The sequence below is a fragment of the Arvicola amphibius genome, chromosome 1, assembly GCF_903992535.2.
Source record: "Arvicola amphibius chromosome 1, mArvAmp1.2, whole genome shotgun sequence".
In the NCBI taxonomy this organism is placed as follows: domain Eukaryota; kingdom Metazoa; phylum Chordata; class Mammalia; order Rodentia; family Cricetidae; genus Arvicola; species Arvicola amphibius.
This window is the reverse complement of record NC_052047.1, coordinates 145,349,953-145,366,291: the sequence shown is the minus strand read 5'-3', so window position 1 is coordinate 145,366,291 and position 16,339 is coordinate 145,349,953. Positions and strand designations below refer to the sequence as shown.

General features: G+C 48.4%; 1 protein-coding gene across 5 annotated transcripts in view; it reads left to right on the top strand.

Annotated features, from left to right (window-relative positions):
* Positions 1–16,339, top strand: part of Cars1 (cysteinyl-tRNA synthetase 1) — a 51,133-nt gene that overhangs the window by 19,740 nt on the left and 15,054 nt on the right. For all 5 annotated transcript variants that reach the window (XM_038348287.1, XM_038348272.1, XM_038348295.1 and 2 more), the window contains 3 exons: positions 11,865–12,005; positions 12,859–12,947; positions 14,342–14,463. In XM_038348287.1, coding sequence (XP_038204215.1) covers positions 11,865–12,005; positions 12,859–12,947; positions 14,342–14,463 — 352 coding nt within the window. The remainder of the gene's footprint in view (positions 1–11,864; positions 12,006–12,858; positions 12,948–14,341; positions 14,464–16,339) is intronic.

The window sequence follows — 16,339 nt, the reverse complement described above, 5'->3', positions numbered from 1 at the left end:
AGAAAGCAGAGCCAGCAATTGAAGGTGAAGTGAGCGGCAACTTGTAGTTGGCAGTGCAGCTGGGGCTTTCACACTTGCCAACTGTCCAACCATAGCAGCTCTCTGGACACACAGGGCCCTTCCCCTTTCTGCTAGCACCCCCTGCTGGCCACTCTTTAACTCAAGGAAACCAGACTGGAGGAACGTGGCTGCAGGTCTTCAAGCAGCACAAAGGTGTGCATGGCAGAGACCTGGGCTTCTGTGTTAATGACTTGGGGCCCCCGCCTGAGCTGACCATTCTACCTCTTGTTCACTCTTTCTGTTCGGGTTTCTCTCTTCTGTGTTCCTACATGACAGAGTCTGGTGTTGATGATGCATCCATGTTGATAATCTTGGGGGCCATGTGCTTTGCCTCAGGTTGTATTTTTGAGGTGGGCCCACATTGCCGTTCCTCTGGGGCAAGTTTGGAGTGTCATTTCATTTTTTTTTAAATAAATAAAGCTTGCCTGAAGTTCAGAGATTAAAACAGCCATACTGGCCAGCCTTATAGATCAGGCCCCAGTAACACACACATTTAATCCCAGTAGCCACACTAGTTTGCCGTAGAAACCGGGTGGTACATGCCTTTAATCCCAGCCCTAGAAAGGATTATAACATGGGAAGAAGTGTCTCTCAGACACAGTCTCATTCTGAGATTCCTGGAGGCAGGATCGCCATTTTCAGACTGAGGCCGAGGTAAGAGCCAGTGGCTGGCTGTTTGTTTTTCAGAACTTCAGGTTGAACCTCAGTATCAGTCTCTGAGCTTTTATTAATTGTGCTTCACAAGTTTCTTTGTGATGCTTTTGAGGCCTGCAGCCAGGTGACCAACAGTCCCACTAAAGTCATTCCCCAATTCTTCCACCTGTTCCATCTTTAAAAAGCCATGTATTTCCAGTCCTCAGGAGGCTAAGGCAGGGGGATTGTAGCCACTTCCAGGTCAGCCTGTGCTATGTATGGAAACATGTGTATGTACAAAGTTCTGATGATATATGTAACATAAAAACTGCCATCTTAGCTGGGCTGTGGTAGTGGGCGCCTTTATTCCCAGCACTCAGGAGGCAGAGGCAAGTAGATCTCTTTGAGTTTTAGGCCAGTCTGGTCTACAAAGCAAGTTCCAGGACAGTCAGAACTGTTATACAGAGAAATCCTCTCTTTAAAAACAAACAGACAAGACAAAAAAAAAAAAAAAAAAAAAAAAAAACCTGCCATCTTAACCCTGCAAGCACGCGTATCAGTACCAGAATCAGCCATACTTGCGTGCCACTGTACCCACCATCCACCACTAGAGCCACCTTCTCAAACTAAAGCTACCTATGAAGGACTGGTTGCCCAGCCCCTTTCCTAGAGCCTGGCACTTCATCCTGCCTTCTTTGTCTGATTGTTTAGGGATCTTGAGTAAGTGGAGTCCTAATTCTTGTTGCTGGCTACTCTCAGCACAGTGTCTTCTGGCTTTGTCCATGTTACAGTGTAGGAGCTTCCATTGTGCCATGGACCCTGGTTATGCACGCCCATGTCTGTGCACATTTATGTTGTCCTACTGTTTGCTGTTGTATTACTGAAAACATAGTGTGCAAGTGCTCATTCAAGACCCTGCTTTTAAAAGCATTTTGCCTATGCCAGAAGTGGAATTTCAGGATCCTACTTTGATTCTTTGTTCAGCATTCTGAGGAATGCCATCCTGTTTACCCAGCACATTTGTGCGTTCTCAGCAGTGCTTGCTGCCCTGTGCCTTTGGAAAAGCCATCCCGGTGGATGGGAGGCAGTCCCTTTTGTGGCCTATGATTGCCTTTCCCAGCCGCCAGTGGTGTTGCATGTCTATGTGGGAGCTGTAATATGTTATCTCTGCAAGGGCCTCAGAGTTTCTTTAGGACATAGTCTAGCATAGGGAAAGATATTGCTGAATATTAGACCATATATTTGGGTGACTCTTGGGAGTCCCCAGCACTGACCATACACATCTCCAGGGTCTCTGAAGGGCCTGGAGACTCAGTGTTTAGTTGTATTGTTTCTGCGATTGGTCACAGTGATGTAGTTAGGACACCATCATGCTGAGAATAGGCAGATGCTGCAGGATTCCACACGCAGCTCTGAATCAGCCTGCACCTAGGCAGAGCATGTGCTGCCCTGGAAAGATCAGCCGTGTAGGAACCGCACCTCCCAGGGAAGCCAACAGGAGCCTCAGCAGTCAGGGCTGCGGCTTCTCCACTCACCACAGTCAACAGCTGAGACTTCAGGATAAGGCACTGGCTCCATTCCCATGGTCTCCAGTGTTAGAGCAGAGCCCATGGGGCTGCTGCAGCAGGGCTGGGTACCAGATGCTCAGCAGAGGGAACCTGGCCTTCCTCAGGGTGGCAGCCTTGTTCTTCTGCAGACGCTTGTGAGTTTACCAGTGACCACACCCAGCATGCGCACCTTCACCTGTCTCACTGGTGTCCCCTTCTTTCCTTTGTCAAGTGAGTGTTTAGAGGTAACACCTGTGACTTGAACATCTCTCCCAGAGTCTCCTGAGACCGTTCTGCTGCCTTCTTAGATGATGTGATTTGAGCTTCTGTGCTTCCCCTCCCCTGCAGTTGGTAGCTTTTTTCTGAATGGTTCGTAAGCATTCTACTTCCTCCTCTGCCCACTAAAGCTTTTCACCTAACTGCCTTGCTGACACTTCTGTCTAACAGTCTTCCTGCCACTGCCTTTCAGTGAGCAGAGAAACCTTAGTTTTCATCCAGTTTTATCCCTGTTTGTTGTTTGAGTCTGGGGTCTCACTGTATATCCCAAGTTAGGCTAGAACTCTGTGGCCTGGACCTCACAGTCTCTGTGCCTCGGTTCCCGAGTGCTAGGATTGCAGGCCTGCTACACTGTTGGCAGCCCTTTCCTATAGTTACATTTGATTTGTATTTTAATAATTAAAGCTTGTCTGAGGGCTGGAGAGATGGCTCAGTGGTTAAGAGCATTGCCTGCTCTTCCAAAGGTTCTGAGTTCAATTCCCAGCAACCACATGGTGGCTCACAGCCATCTGAAATGAGATCTGATGCCCTCTTCTGGCCTGCAGGCAGACACACAGAATATTGTATACATAATAAGTAAATATTAAGAAAAAAAAGCTTGCCTGAATATCAGAGTGCAAAACTAAGCCACTAGAGGCCAGGGAGTGGTGGTACACACCCTTAATCCTAGGACTCAGGAGACAGGCAGACAGATCTTTGAAGTTCAAGACTACCCTGGGCTATACAAAACCAATCCAGAAACAGATCCAGGTGTTGGTGACTCACACGTTTAGTCCCAGTGTTTGGGAGTTACACATCCTTAATCCCATGAATGATATGGCTGGGCGGAGAGAGGAATATAAAGGGGAAGAGACAGGAACTCACTGGAGTGTGGAGTCTGAGGTTTGGTGGAGGCACAGTGTAGTCTAGGCAGTCTGAGGATCACCCCTTTGGTCTGAGCATTGTTAGAGGTAAAAGGTCTCTCTAGTGGCTTACTGCTCTCTCCTGCTTCTCTGATCTTCAACTGTAACGTTACCCTGTATCTGTCTCTAGACATTATTTTTCATGCTACACTTTCCATTTTGGGGAGTGACATTATTTTGTATGAAGAAACCTGCCCCACCATTCCTGTGTTTCTTTCAAAGGTTATAAAGTTTGTGCACATTGCTTTATGAGTGGCCGAGGGAGGATTCTGCCTTCCCCTAGGCAGGGGATGTTCTCCTGTCCTGGAGGCTATAGCACCAGGACAATTCTGCATGTCCTATGTGAACTCCATCACTTGTGCTGTCCAGCCCAGCAGGAGGCACCTACTGCCAGTCTGAGAGGATGCAAATTTTGATGGTGTCCTGTGGCATGTGAAACGGTCCAGACCAGTTTATCTGCTGGTTCACTGGATCCGTCTGCATCATCAGCCCTTGCCTATTCTTTGTTACCTCTTTCCTTCATTCTTTTTAAGACTTTTTGTATTTGTATGTTTATGTGCATGTGCCTGGGTGAATTTATAAGCACCATGTGCCCACAGGAGTCTGTGAAGTCTGACGAGGGCCTTGGATCTCCTATTTCTGGAATTGCAGGCTGTTGAATCTGCCATGTGGGTCCTGGGAACTGAACCCAGGTCCTCCAGCAAAGCATCTTTCCATCCCAGCCCTTCATTCTCTACTCTGTTTTGTCTACTCTGTTTTTAATTGGTGGGGTTCATTTTCTGTTTTAAGTGGGGTTTTTGTTGTTTTGTTTTTTGTTTGTTTTGTTTTGGAGACAGGGTCTCACTCTGTATCTCAGGCTGTCATGAAACACACTGTGTAGACCAGGCTGGCCTCAAACTCAGAGAGATCCGCCTGTCTCTGCCTCCGAGTGTTGCGATTAAAGGCACGCGCCACCACCACCCAGCCTGGATTGCATTTTTTACATTAGTTTAGTTGCTATATGGGTGAGACTCATCACCCAGCCAAGTGTGTCTGTACTATGAACCTGAGCTGGAGCCTGGTTTCCTGTGTCAGGTAGGGGACACTGTCTTATGCCAAAGAGGATTCTGTAGTCTTTGTGCTGCACCTCCTGTTCCTCAGCTGTATTGTTGGGAGTCTGTGTGTCTTTGCTACTTCTCTTGACAGCCCATCCTAGTGACACAATGGTTTAGAGTCTCCTGGGAAGAAGGTCCTCCCATGCTGGATAGTTTGCCTCTCCTTTTCTAACCAGACCCCCTGCCTTCCCTCTCTTCCTTCCATGCTGGAGCTGAAACCACAGGTGCCTGCTGGGCACTTGGCTACTGAGCACCAACCTTTTCTCCTTCCTCTTTTGAAGTGAGGGGATGAGTCTCCTTGTGTTACCCAGATTACCCTTGAATGCTGTTTTGATGCCTGAGCCTTCAGTTTGGCTAGGATTGTAGGTCTGTGCTACCAGACCTGTCTATTTGGTTCTTAAAGGTCTTCTTTTTACCTTGCCTTTAGACCCAGCAGGCAGAGATCTGAGAGTTCAAGGCATGCCTGGTCTACAACGTGAGACTTTGTCTCAAACAAATCAACAAACAAAAAGTATTTCTTAGAATAGACTCTGAGTCACATAAAAAGTGAGAGGTATTAGGTATTTCCTGCTCCCTGCACAGCTGCCACATCAGCTGCACGCCACCAGAGTCCTGCCTTTGCTACCATCTGGCAGCCTGCTGTAATAAGTGGTTGTTTGGCTTTGTGGTCAGCTTCCTGAACGTTGGGATTACAGATGTGACCACATGTGCTGTCTGTCCTGTGGGTTTGGACCCATGGGTGAGGACTTGGATCCGTCATCACAGACCTAAAGCCATGCGTACTCCACCTGCTCCTCTCTCCCCTGAGCTTCTGGTCGCTGCTACACTTCATGTGCCTTCCCCAGGTGTGACTGAGTTGCAGTTGCATAGAATGTGCCTTTCCAGCCTGGCTTCACACTGAGAGTTCTCCTCCTCTCCTCATACACACCACCTCAAATGCATACCGCCTCCTGTTCACACCACCTCCAATACACGCCACCCCCAATGCACACCACCTCCAATGCACACCACCTTCAATACACGCCACCCCCAATGCACACCACCCCCAATGCACACCACCTCCAATGCACATCACCCCCAATACACACCACTTCCAATGCACACCACTTCCAGAGACACCTGCTGGATACCCTGCAGTTCCCTCGGTTCTGACACTCAGCGAAGAAGGCTGCAGCCTGTGAGGCTAAGGCCTCACAACTTCAGCTGCCAACTCCAAGTCATAAGCTGTCACCGACCTTGTGACCAGTCAGCTGTGAATCTAGTGTCCCCACAGTCCTCCTCAGCTTCAGTCAGTTTGCCAGGACCAGTTCCAGATCTCCCAGAATCAACTGAGATACATTTACTGGCTTATTAGTACAGCATGCAGGGACGAGGCCCAGCCAAGGCCTTCACTCCTGTGTGCACCAGCTTCAGCTACCCACAACGTCCCATCTGTGTCCTTTGACCTTTTGTGGGTTTTGTTGTTGTTTGTTGTTTTTGTTTATTGAGATCGATTCTTTTCACAGTCTAGTCTGGCTTCAGCCTCAGCTTTCTAAATTCTGGGATTACACTTGTGACCACCACAGCCCACTTTCTTCGGTTTCTTGTGAGCCTTCATGAGGCAGGTGTGCTTTAGTCTGTGGAAGGCCACTGAAGATCACGCAGCCTCCATCTGGTCCCTTTGCAACCTTGGCAGCTGGAACTCTCTCACAGAGTTCCGTTTCTCGCAGACCCCACCCACTTTCAGGCTATCCCCTCAATGGAACCAAAGATGCTCCTTCACACAGGGCATTCCAAACTATTTAGAGGTTTTGTGTAAGAAACCAGGGACGGGACTGGATGATGGCCCAGAGGTTGAAAGCATAGACTCTTCTTCCAGAGTTCCTGAATTTAATTCCCAGCAACCACATGGTGGCTCACAACCATCTTAACCACTGAGCCAGCTTCCAGCCCTGTGCTGTGTTTTATTTTGTTCACTCTAGCTGTCCTGGAACTCACTGTGTAGAGCAGGCTGGCCTAGAACTCACAGAGATACACCTGGCTCAGCTGTGTTTTAAAAAGTTGTAGTTAATTGATGGCATGTTTTATCAAGCACCTTTTCATGACTGTTCTGGATGGAGCTCCTTTAAAGAATACATTTCGAAATGTTCATCTCTCAGGACTGGAGAGTGTTAAAAGCCCTGGCTGCTCTTCTGGGTTCAGTTCCCCACACCACATGGCAGCTCACAACTATCTGTAAGTCCAGTTCCAGGGCGTCCAACACCCTTACACGTACATACATGCAGGCAAAACACCAGTGCACATTCAAAGAAAGATGTTGATCTCCAGTTATCCATTGCTACTTGTAGCAGTTACGTTTCTGTTCCCGTGATAAAACACCATGAACAAAGGCAACTTCCGGAAGTAGTTGGAGATAGTGGTGCGGGGTGATGACCTATGGTTCCAGAAGGAAAGTCCATAATGATGGGGAGGCATGGCATCAGGCAGCCAGAGCAGGAAGCTGAGAGAGCAAACTGGAAGTGGAGTGAGGATAATCTCATGAGCTCTCAGAGGGGGTTTTCTTCTTCTTTTTTTTTTTTTTTTAAAAAAACATAAGGTTGGTTGTTTTATGTTAGTTTTGTGTTACTGTCACAAATTCCCGAGGGAACTGACTTATGAGGAGAGAAGTCCTATTGGCTCAGTTTCAGGGGTTTGGGTCTTTGGTTGGCCCTGATGCTTTGGGTCTGGGGTAGGACCACAGAACATGGCAGGAGGTATAGGATGCTGCTAATTTTGTGGCTGTTGAATTTTTGTTGTTGTTTTTGTTTGTTTGTTTGTTTGTTTTGAGACATGGTTTCTCTCTGTTGCCCTGGCTGTTCTGGAACTCACTCTTGTAGACCAGGCTGGCCTCAAACTCAGAGATCTCCCTGCCTCTGCCTCCCAAGTGCTAGAATAAAAGTGAGCACCACCACCTAGCGTTTTGTGGCTATTGGAAAGCAGAGATGGGAAGGGACCACCCTAGTGACCTGACTTCCTTCTAAGCTCCATCTCCTCTACTTCATAGCCTATCAGTGCTGAGAGGCAACCCTACCTTCTTTGAATATACACTGACATTGATTAAATAGCTCTCCTGAAGTAAGTGTCATAGGTCATTCATTGTGTGTGACTGTACAAGAACACTTGAGTCTTGGTAAGCTGTAAAGTATAGAAATCTATTCCATATAATTCCTGAGCCTGAAAAGTTCAGGGTCAAGGTATCATCCACTGTTGGGGGCAGAATAGAAAGAGAGGGCATGTGTCGGGAAGATCAACTCTGGCACTTCCACAGTGCACGTTAATGTGTTTGTCAAAGGCCGATGACCTAAACACCTGTTAGCCTCACCTTCTCACACTATCAGCGCTGGCTGTGTCTGCAGCATGGCTTCTGGGGGACATGAAGCCCAGAGTAGTCAGCGAGGCAGGCTTCTCTCTACTTCACAAAGGTCCCTCCCCCTTCCGTCATCCCACAGGCAACACAAGCTCATCTCTCTTCGTATCAACTCTGAGAACTTGGAGAGGCTCCCGGAAGTAAGCATGGTGACTGGCCCTCTGGAGCTGTCCCTGCTGAGCCACCCAATCTCTTTAGTTACTTGTCGCATTGCTGGCTTTGCTGTTCGCACTGGCTCCATGGGCTGTCAACTCATGTGTCTTCTTGGCTGAACTCTGCTCTCCTGGCCGCTGTCACAACCTCCTATGCCCTCTAGAGTCTAGAGCTAAGAGGAGCCTGTGCTTTTCTCTCTGCCTCATACCTGCTGTGTGGTGGCATAGCACTCTCTGTACTTCACTCGGGTCCTCACCGCTGGTGCTGGAACTGAAATCCCTTTATCATTTCCGTAGTTATACATTCGGAGGTCATCTGATTACAGTTGTTTTTTGCTATGCGGTATTTCATCTGCTGTCATGGTGAATGAAGGTGACTTAGTACCCAGGCCAACAGGCATCTGTGCTGGGTGGCCAGCATGGGCTTGAGAGCCTACCTCCGCTTTCTCTCAGCTTCATGCCCCTTTCCCAGGAGGCCAAATTCCTGAGCCTACCTCTGGCCCCCACTTAGTGGCCTGTTTCTGGGACAGCTGTTAAAATCTAGCCACCTGCTTTCTGTCTGCAGAATGATCTCAGCCAGTCCACCTTAAAAATCAGTGTAGCTCAGGCTAACCTCTGTTCTCCTTCCCGAGTCTCCCAAGTGCTAGGATTACAGGGTGGGAGGCCAAGTGTCTCAGTTTCTTTTGGCCTCAGTGTGGTTGCTGCAGTGTGGGCTTCCAAGTAGTACAGGTCAGAACACAGAGCTCCCTCACAGCTCCCGGCCATACACTGTGGTCTCTTGTTAAAGCTTGTTAGGTGTCTCAGCTGTCCACCCTCTTGTACCTCAGTCTCTTGTCACTGAGGTCAGATTTGCTTTCATGACTTCCATCCTCTGCCCAGCATTTCCTGAACATCCATTGGTTCCATCACCCGTAGCTGTTAAATGCAAGTTTCTGGGCTAGAGAGGGCTTAGTGGTTAAGAGTAAGTTTGGTTCCCAGCACCCACGTGGTGACTCATAACAACCTTTTTGACTACAGTTCCTGGGGATACGATGCCCTCTTCTGGTACCTGTTTATCCCTACACTCACATGGCAGACGCGTATATGTATACATGTTACTAAAAATAAATCTTTTTGTAAAAGCACAGGTTTCCTGCATCCCCTAGGACCCCTACTGGTAGGTGCTGACTGGTCTCTGTGGCCTGCCTTCCCACAGTTCCCAGGAATACTCTTAGTGTAGGCTTCAGACCACATACTAGCTTTGGTACCACGACCTTTGAACAGACTAGATTTTGATGATATCCACTTTCCTGGGGATGGGACGCACATGGAGCCAGCTTTCCCCTGGACAAGACAGTTCCTATTAGTCACACCTAGGCGGGGCATGACTAGCCTCTGAGTCATCTCTGCTTTGGCAGCTTTGAGAAGCACGGTTTGGAAGGTCTAGTGGGAGGCCCAGCTGTTGACTGTTTAGAATGGTGTCCTTTTCAGTGTGGTCTCAGAGGTGGTTTGTAGCATATGCTACTTGGGTACACTTTTCCCTGAGCCCCTGGGGCTGCCCTGCTGGCTGCTGACTCCCAAACGGATGGGATGCTTTCCTGTAAATCATTTTCTTGTTTCTTCTGTCTAGCTTCTTCTTAAGACACTCTTGTGGCTTTCTGCTGTCTCATAAGATGACCAGGTGTGATGCACTGCCAGCCTGTAGCTGTCACCTGAGTTCTGAGAAGTCCTTGGGTGTTTCACCGGGTTCCTACTGCTTCCATTCCTCACTCTGGGATTCCTGTCAAAGGCCCAGCTCTGTTCCATCCTTCTGTTTCACCCCATTTTGGGTGACTTCAAGTTGTAATTGAACTTTCTTTTGGGCCCCCAGCTCAGAAATAACAACATGGAAACTTAGTATTAATTATAAAAGCTTGGGCTTAGCCTAGACTTTCCCCCAACTAGCTCTTATAATTTAAATTAACCTGTTTTTATTAATCTGCATTCCGCCACGTAGCTTGGTTACCTCTCCTCTGTACCATATGCCCGACTTACTCAGTGTCTCACTGGTGTCTCCACCTCTCTTCTCAGAGTCCTCCCTCACCCCAGAAGTCTCACCTAACCTCTTTGTGCCTAACTATTGGCCATTCTGCTCTTTATTAAACCAATCAGAGGGCACCTTGGCAAAGACACACCTTCACAGTGTAAATAAATATTCTGCAACATCAAGTTCCCCTCACCTCTGGTCTCCAGCCCTGTCCAGATCTCTGGAATGTTCAGTGGTCAGTAGACTTCATCTCAGAGTTCCTCTGTTCACACCTGCCTGGAGTGTTTCCATGTTATCTTGTAGCTTGCTGTTGCTTGTCATCTGAAGGTTATAGTTTTCTAGATATGACACATAGATGCTCACTATTTATCTGGAAACTCTCCTCCCTCCCTTCCTCTTTCCCTACCTTCCTTCCTCCTTCCTCCCCCCCCCCCCCCGTGTGTGTGTTTTTTTTGTTTTTTGGGTTTTGTTTTGTTTTTTTTTTTTTTTTTTTTTTTTTTTTTTTTTTTTTTTTTTTCTGAGACAGGGTCCCTCTATACAGTCCTGACTATCCTAAAACTCACTATATAGGCCAGGCTGGCCTCAACCTTACAGAGATCCTCCTGCCTCTGCCTCTGCCTCCCGAGTGCTAGGGTTAAAGGTGTGCCACCACATCTGGCTTCCTCATTTGTTTGTCTTTGAGGCAAGATCTTGCTGTCTAGTTCAGGCTGGCCTTAAATTCATAATAGTGCTCCTGCCTCAGCCTCCCTAGTGCTTTGAGTAAAGGCATGAGCCACTGAGCCCAGCTTCTTTTTGCCTTTTCTGTACCCCCTGCCCCTTCATGTGGGGAAGAGTGTGAGCACCCTGAAGAGATCTGCCTTGCTACTTCCAGGAGTGTTGACAGCAGGGCCAACCTGTGTGGCTCCCTGAATCCTTTCCTGCCAGTGTCCCGGGTGCTCTGTCCTCCCTGGTGCCCTTGCTCTGCCTGGTCATCTGCTCTTTGTTCACCTGCCCTTTGCCCTTTGCTCTTTGCCTCGTGCTTCTGTGATAGAGTGCACAATGCCAGTGGCCTCACAACCCTACACTGCTGAATGTTCAAGACCTTCATCCTAGGACAGTCATTTTCTCAGCCAGCACGAGTACCATTGGTGTAGTAGAAGGAGCGGCGGGTTGCATTTTGCCACCCGGCTAGCTTTACCCGAAATAATTACATGGAAACTGTATTTATTTAAACACTGTCTGGCCCATTAGTTTTAGCTTTTATGGCTAATTTTTTTTTTTTTTTTTTTTGGTTTTTCGAGACAGGGTTTCTCTGTGGCTTTGGAGCCTGTCCTGAAACTAGCTCTGTAGACCAGGCTGGTCTCGAACTCACAGAGATCCGCCTGCCTCTGCCTCCCGAGTGCTGGGATTATTTTTATATCTTGTTTTAACCCATATTTAGTAATCTGTGTAGCACCACGAGGTGGTGTCTTACCGGGAAGGATCTTAGCCTGCGTCCATCTTGGAGAGGAGAGGCATGGCGACTGTCTGAGGCGTCTGCCTGACTCTGCTTTCTTTCTCCCACAATTCTGTTCTGTCTACTCTGCCTACCTAATTTTTTGTCCTATTATAGGGCCAAGGCAGTTTCTTTATTAACCAATGGAAATAACACATAGACAGATGACCCACCTCCATCATATTGGAACATCTTTCACACCAACAGTGGGAGATGGCAACTCATGCATCCTTCTCTGCAGGGCTGGCTTTGACCTCAGGGCACTGAACTGTCCTGCCATATTGCCATGTGTGCTTGCATGAAACCTAGCCCATGTGTGGATACCCTTTCTCTTAGGTATTGCTGGAGGAAGCAAAGGACTTGCTTTCTGACTGGCTGGATTCTACAAGTGGCAGTGAGGTGACTGACAATTCTATTTTCTCCAAACTGCCCAAGTTCTGGGAAGAAGAGTTCCACAAAGACATGGAAGCCCTGAATGTGAGTGTCTTGGATTGCCTGGTCCTTGCTTTCTCAGGCCAAGCCCTGCTTTCCAAGTTCTGATTTTGGTAAAGCCACAAAGCCTGTGATCCACAGTGTCTTCATTTTGCAAGCTCGGTGAGTGGCTAAGTAAACGTTGAACTTGAATGAGGGGTGAGGAGATGCGTCTCCTTGTTGAGTGGTCTCGTGTGTATTCCCATGCCTGGCACTTAGGGCTTCCTAGAAAAGAAGTCAGAAACCTGGAGTAGAAGCTAGCTGTGGCAACACACTTCTGTGTTCCCAGCACTCAGTAGGCAGAGGCAGGAGGATCTCAAGTTCATGGCCAGTCTGAACTGTGTTGTGTGAGCCTGCCTCAAAAATAAAAAGCCTTTAATCCCAGTACTTGGAAGGCAGAGGCAGATAGATTTCTGTGAAAGACCTGGTCTCCAAAATGAAAAAAAGAAAAAAAGATAAGCAAGAAAATGGGGGATCAAGTGGGATGAAGGACTCTGAGAAGGCAGGACAAGTCTGTGTCACAGTCTTCATGACTGCTCAGAGGCCAATGCTCAGGTATCCTAAGTCTCCTCCGCCTGCTGGTCCAGACAGGGAAGGACAGGTCTTTCAGTCTTCCCTGTGTTTCCTTTCCTGCTGAAACATTTTTCTAGCCCTTACCTTTTATTTTGAAACAGGGTTTCAATGAGCTTTCCATGTGGGTCTTGAACTTGTGATCCTCCTGCCATGGTCCCCCAAGTAGTCGAGATGATGTGTCTGTGCTGTTGATTCTGGCAGTCATGTGGTTTCCAGGGAGTAAACTCAGTGGAAGCTGAGGTCTTCAGACTGGTCGGGAGAAAACGCTGAAACTCTGTCCCCACAGGTTCTCCCTCCTGATGTCCTGACCCGGGTCAGCGAGTATGTGCCAGAAATTGTGAACTTCGTCCAAAAGATTGTGGACAATGGTTATGGGTGAGCATGAGAAACCTCCCCTCCCCTTCCATCTCCTGCCAGGCTGCTCAGCTCCACGGGGAGAGAGAGTCTGGGTGCGGGGCCACACGTCCCTCCTCTTCACAGCACCTGACCTAACTCTGCATTTCACTCCAGCTCTGCTGCAAGAACTTGGATTTCTATAAGGATGGTTCATGACATATCTGGTACATGCCATTGTCACAAGCATTTAGCTGAGAAAATTGAGTCAGGAAGCTAGCTCCCAACAGCCATTCTTTTGAATGTCGGGAGGCCTGTGCTCAGGTGTCCTAAGGCTCCTCCCCCTGCAGGCCCCAGGCTGGAAAGAAAGGTTTTTCTGTCTACCATGTGTCTCTTTTCTTGCTAAGTCAGTCAGGGTGGGGAACATCATGCTACTGAGCAATGAGAATTCTTCTTAGTGGCCCAGTGGCCTCTCCTGGGTGTTACCAGGAAGACCTGGCCCCATTTCTGCTTAAAAGCTTTAGAGTTAGGGTTAAGTCATTGGGGCCAGAGCGGCATGATAGTAAGCTTGAACACTGCATGGCCCCTGGAAACGTCGGTACTATTCAAACTCTTTGTGTGTGTCCTATTACCTGGCTGTGACTTTAGTGTAGACATTACCCAGCTCAGGGTTACTGCTACAGCATGTCCGACATGCTAGAAATGCTGACTGACATGTTTGGGAACTTGCCCACATTGCCAACATTAGGAGTTAAGGATGGGACCCTGGTGCTGCAGGCAGCACTAGGCGCCCACTGGACCTGGCCTCAGGTCACTTCTCTACTTGTTGGCTGCACAGGCTAGAGAAGAGAGGACTGTTGACGGTGCCTGCTACAGAGCTACCTCCGAAGTGACAGTGCCACCTCACCCCATGTGACACATGGCTGCAGGGCAGCAGGAGACACTGGTCCAGCCAAGTGGCAAGCCTGGGTCAGAGAGGACACTCCTGTGCTAGAATATGCTAGAGACACATGGAGAGCCATGACAGGATCACAAAGTAGAATGGGGAAAGGAGAGGAGAGGAGAGGAGAGGAGAGGAGAGGAGAGGAGAGGAGAGGAGAGGAGAAGGGAGGGAGGGAGGGAGGGAGGGAGGGAGGGAGGGAGAGAGAGAGAAAGAGAGACAGAGACAGAGAAACAGAGAGAGAGAGAAGAGAAGGTGTGTCATATCGGGTTGCGCGCTACACCAAGCAGAGGGTCTATGTGGGACACCCTGCCTGACACTGAGGCTGGCCATCTCTGCCTCAGGCGGCATCCCTGTTGTTCCTACTCAGCTCTTGCAACTCTGGCTTCTGATCTGCTGCAGAGGGCAGAGACTCAGTGGCCCTGGCCCCTGGCACTTCCAGGCTTTCCCATCAGTGCTGTGATGTGTCTGAGAGCACCTTTCCTCTTATTTCCAGCTATGCTTCGAATGGCTCCGTCTACTTCGACACAGCCAAGTTTGCTGCTAGTGAAAAGCACTCCTATGGGAAGCTGGTGCCTGAGGCCGTTGGGGACCAGAAAGCTCTTCAGGAAGGGGAAGGTAAGAGCTCCCAGAGCATGTGTGGAAGCAAAGCTAGGCTGCTTTTCCTCACTCACAGCCTACACCAGGTCTCTACCTCTGGGTCCTGGTGGGTGCCCATGTACACTTCACAGACACGTGGAGAGCAGGCTGCTTCCCCTAAAGGAGTTTCAGGGGTTTTCTGCTCAAGATGGCTTCGCTTAAGAAATAGAAGTTAGCACTGCACTGAGAGTCCTGGGCCTTCAGCTGCTGTGGCAGGCACTTGGCAGAGAGGCCTTGGCCCTGGCCCTAAGCTATTCTGTTGGGGCACCTGACACGGAGGCCTTGGGGCCTGCCCTACTGTGACAGAGTATATGACTTAGATGTGTGTGCAGTGATGTGTGTTAGGCAATCTTTTTTATTTAAGATTTATTTATTTTTACTTATTATGTATACATACAGCGTTCTGCCTGCATGTATGCTTGTGTACCAGAAGAGGGCACCAGGTCTCATTACAGATGATTGTGAACCACCATGTGGTTGCTGGAAATTGAACTCAGGACCTCTGGAAGAGCAGTCAGTGCTCCCAACCTCTGGGCCATCTGTTCAGCACCGTGTTTGGTGATCATGTTTCAAGTGTTTAAAACATGGGTGTCAGCATTTTCCTGGATCAGGCAGGACCACGTGACAACATTGTTTAGAAGTCTTTACCCACAGTGAAGCTAAGGACTGTCAAAGCACACCATTAAAATGAGGAGAACATTTATGCCAGATATATCTTCCACTGACCCCTTATTTCTTGAAGTTGAATTAGCCATGAAAATGTAGGCTTTGTATAGAAATATCAGCTGTGGGGATCTATTCTAAAGAAATATCAGAATTTGAAAAAAACAGAAAATAAAAAAATTCAAAAAAATCTGGGTGGTGGTGATACATTCCTTAAATCTTAGCACACAGGAGGCAGATCTCTGTGAGTTTGCGGGCAGCCTGGCCTACAGAGAGAGTTCCAGGATAGCCAAAGCTGTTAAACAGAGAAGCCCTGTCTCAAACCCTAGCTCCCCCCCCCCAAAAAAAAAATCAGAATTGAAAAGTTCAACAAACAAAAAACGGAAACCTTAACAAGAGAGAAGCTAAGCCAGTTCAACATTGATACTGGGCCCGGTGGTTAATAGGTGTCGTGCTCGGTATTAAAGAGGTGTCTTTACAGTGATAAAGCTGAGAGGTCTCCAGGGCCAGATGCCTAGAGCGAGCCTTATATACTTTGCAGAAACACAGAGGCTGGGAGGCAATGGTTAACAGCGTAGCAAAATTTCAAATGTACTAACAGGCATGGTTGAAGGAATCAAATTGCATCTTTCCCTGTTTAAATTTTGTTTTTAATGTATATAGTATTTGCTTACATGTATGTCTGAGCACCATGTGCACCTGGTGCCTGAGAAGGTCAGAACATAGTGGTGTCAGACCCCCTGAAATTGGAATTACAGGTGGTTTTGGACTGCCATGTAGATGCTGGAAACCGAACCCAAGTCCTCTCAGAGAGCAGCCAGTGCTCATAAACACTGAGTCGTCTCTCCAGCCTCTGGGATCTTTCCTTTTAAGCCCCCAGACCACAGGCCAGGTACAATCCTTTTATTGTCCGACCAAGGTGCAAGTGTGCAGGCCTTCGTGCACAGCGATGGGAGACTGGCAAGCTACCTGAGGTTTCTACTCCTGAGTCCCTCAGAGGCACAGGAGGCAGGTGCAATGCTGGCCACCAAGCATGTGTGGCTGTGAATAAGCCAAGAGAAAGGAAATGAGCCAGGCAGTCAGGCAGAAAACTAGCAGAGAAGGACAGTGCATGGAGAGCCAGCAGAGGAGCAAAGGTGAAGGCGGGTTAGTGGACGACTTTGTAAGCTAGAAGCTGGCTCTCCGCAGACAG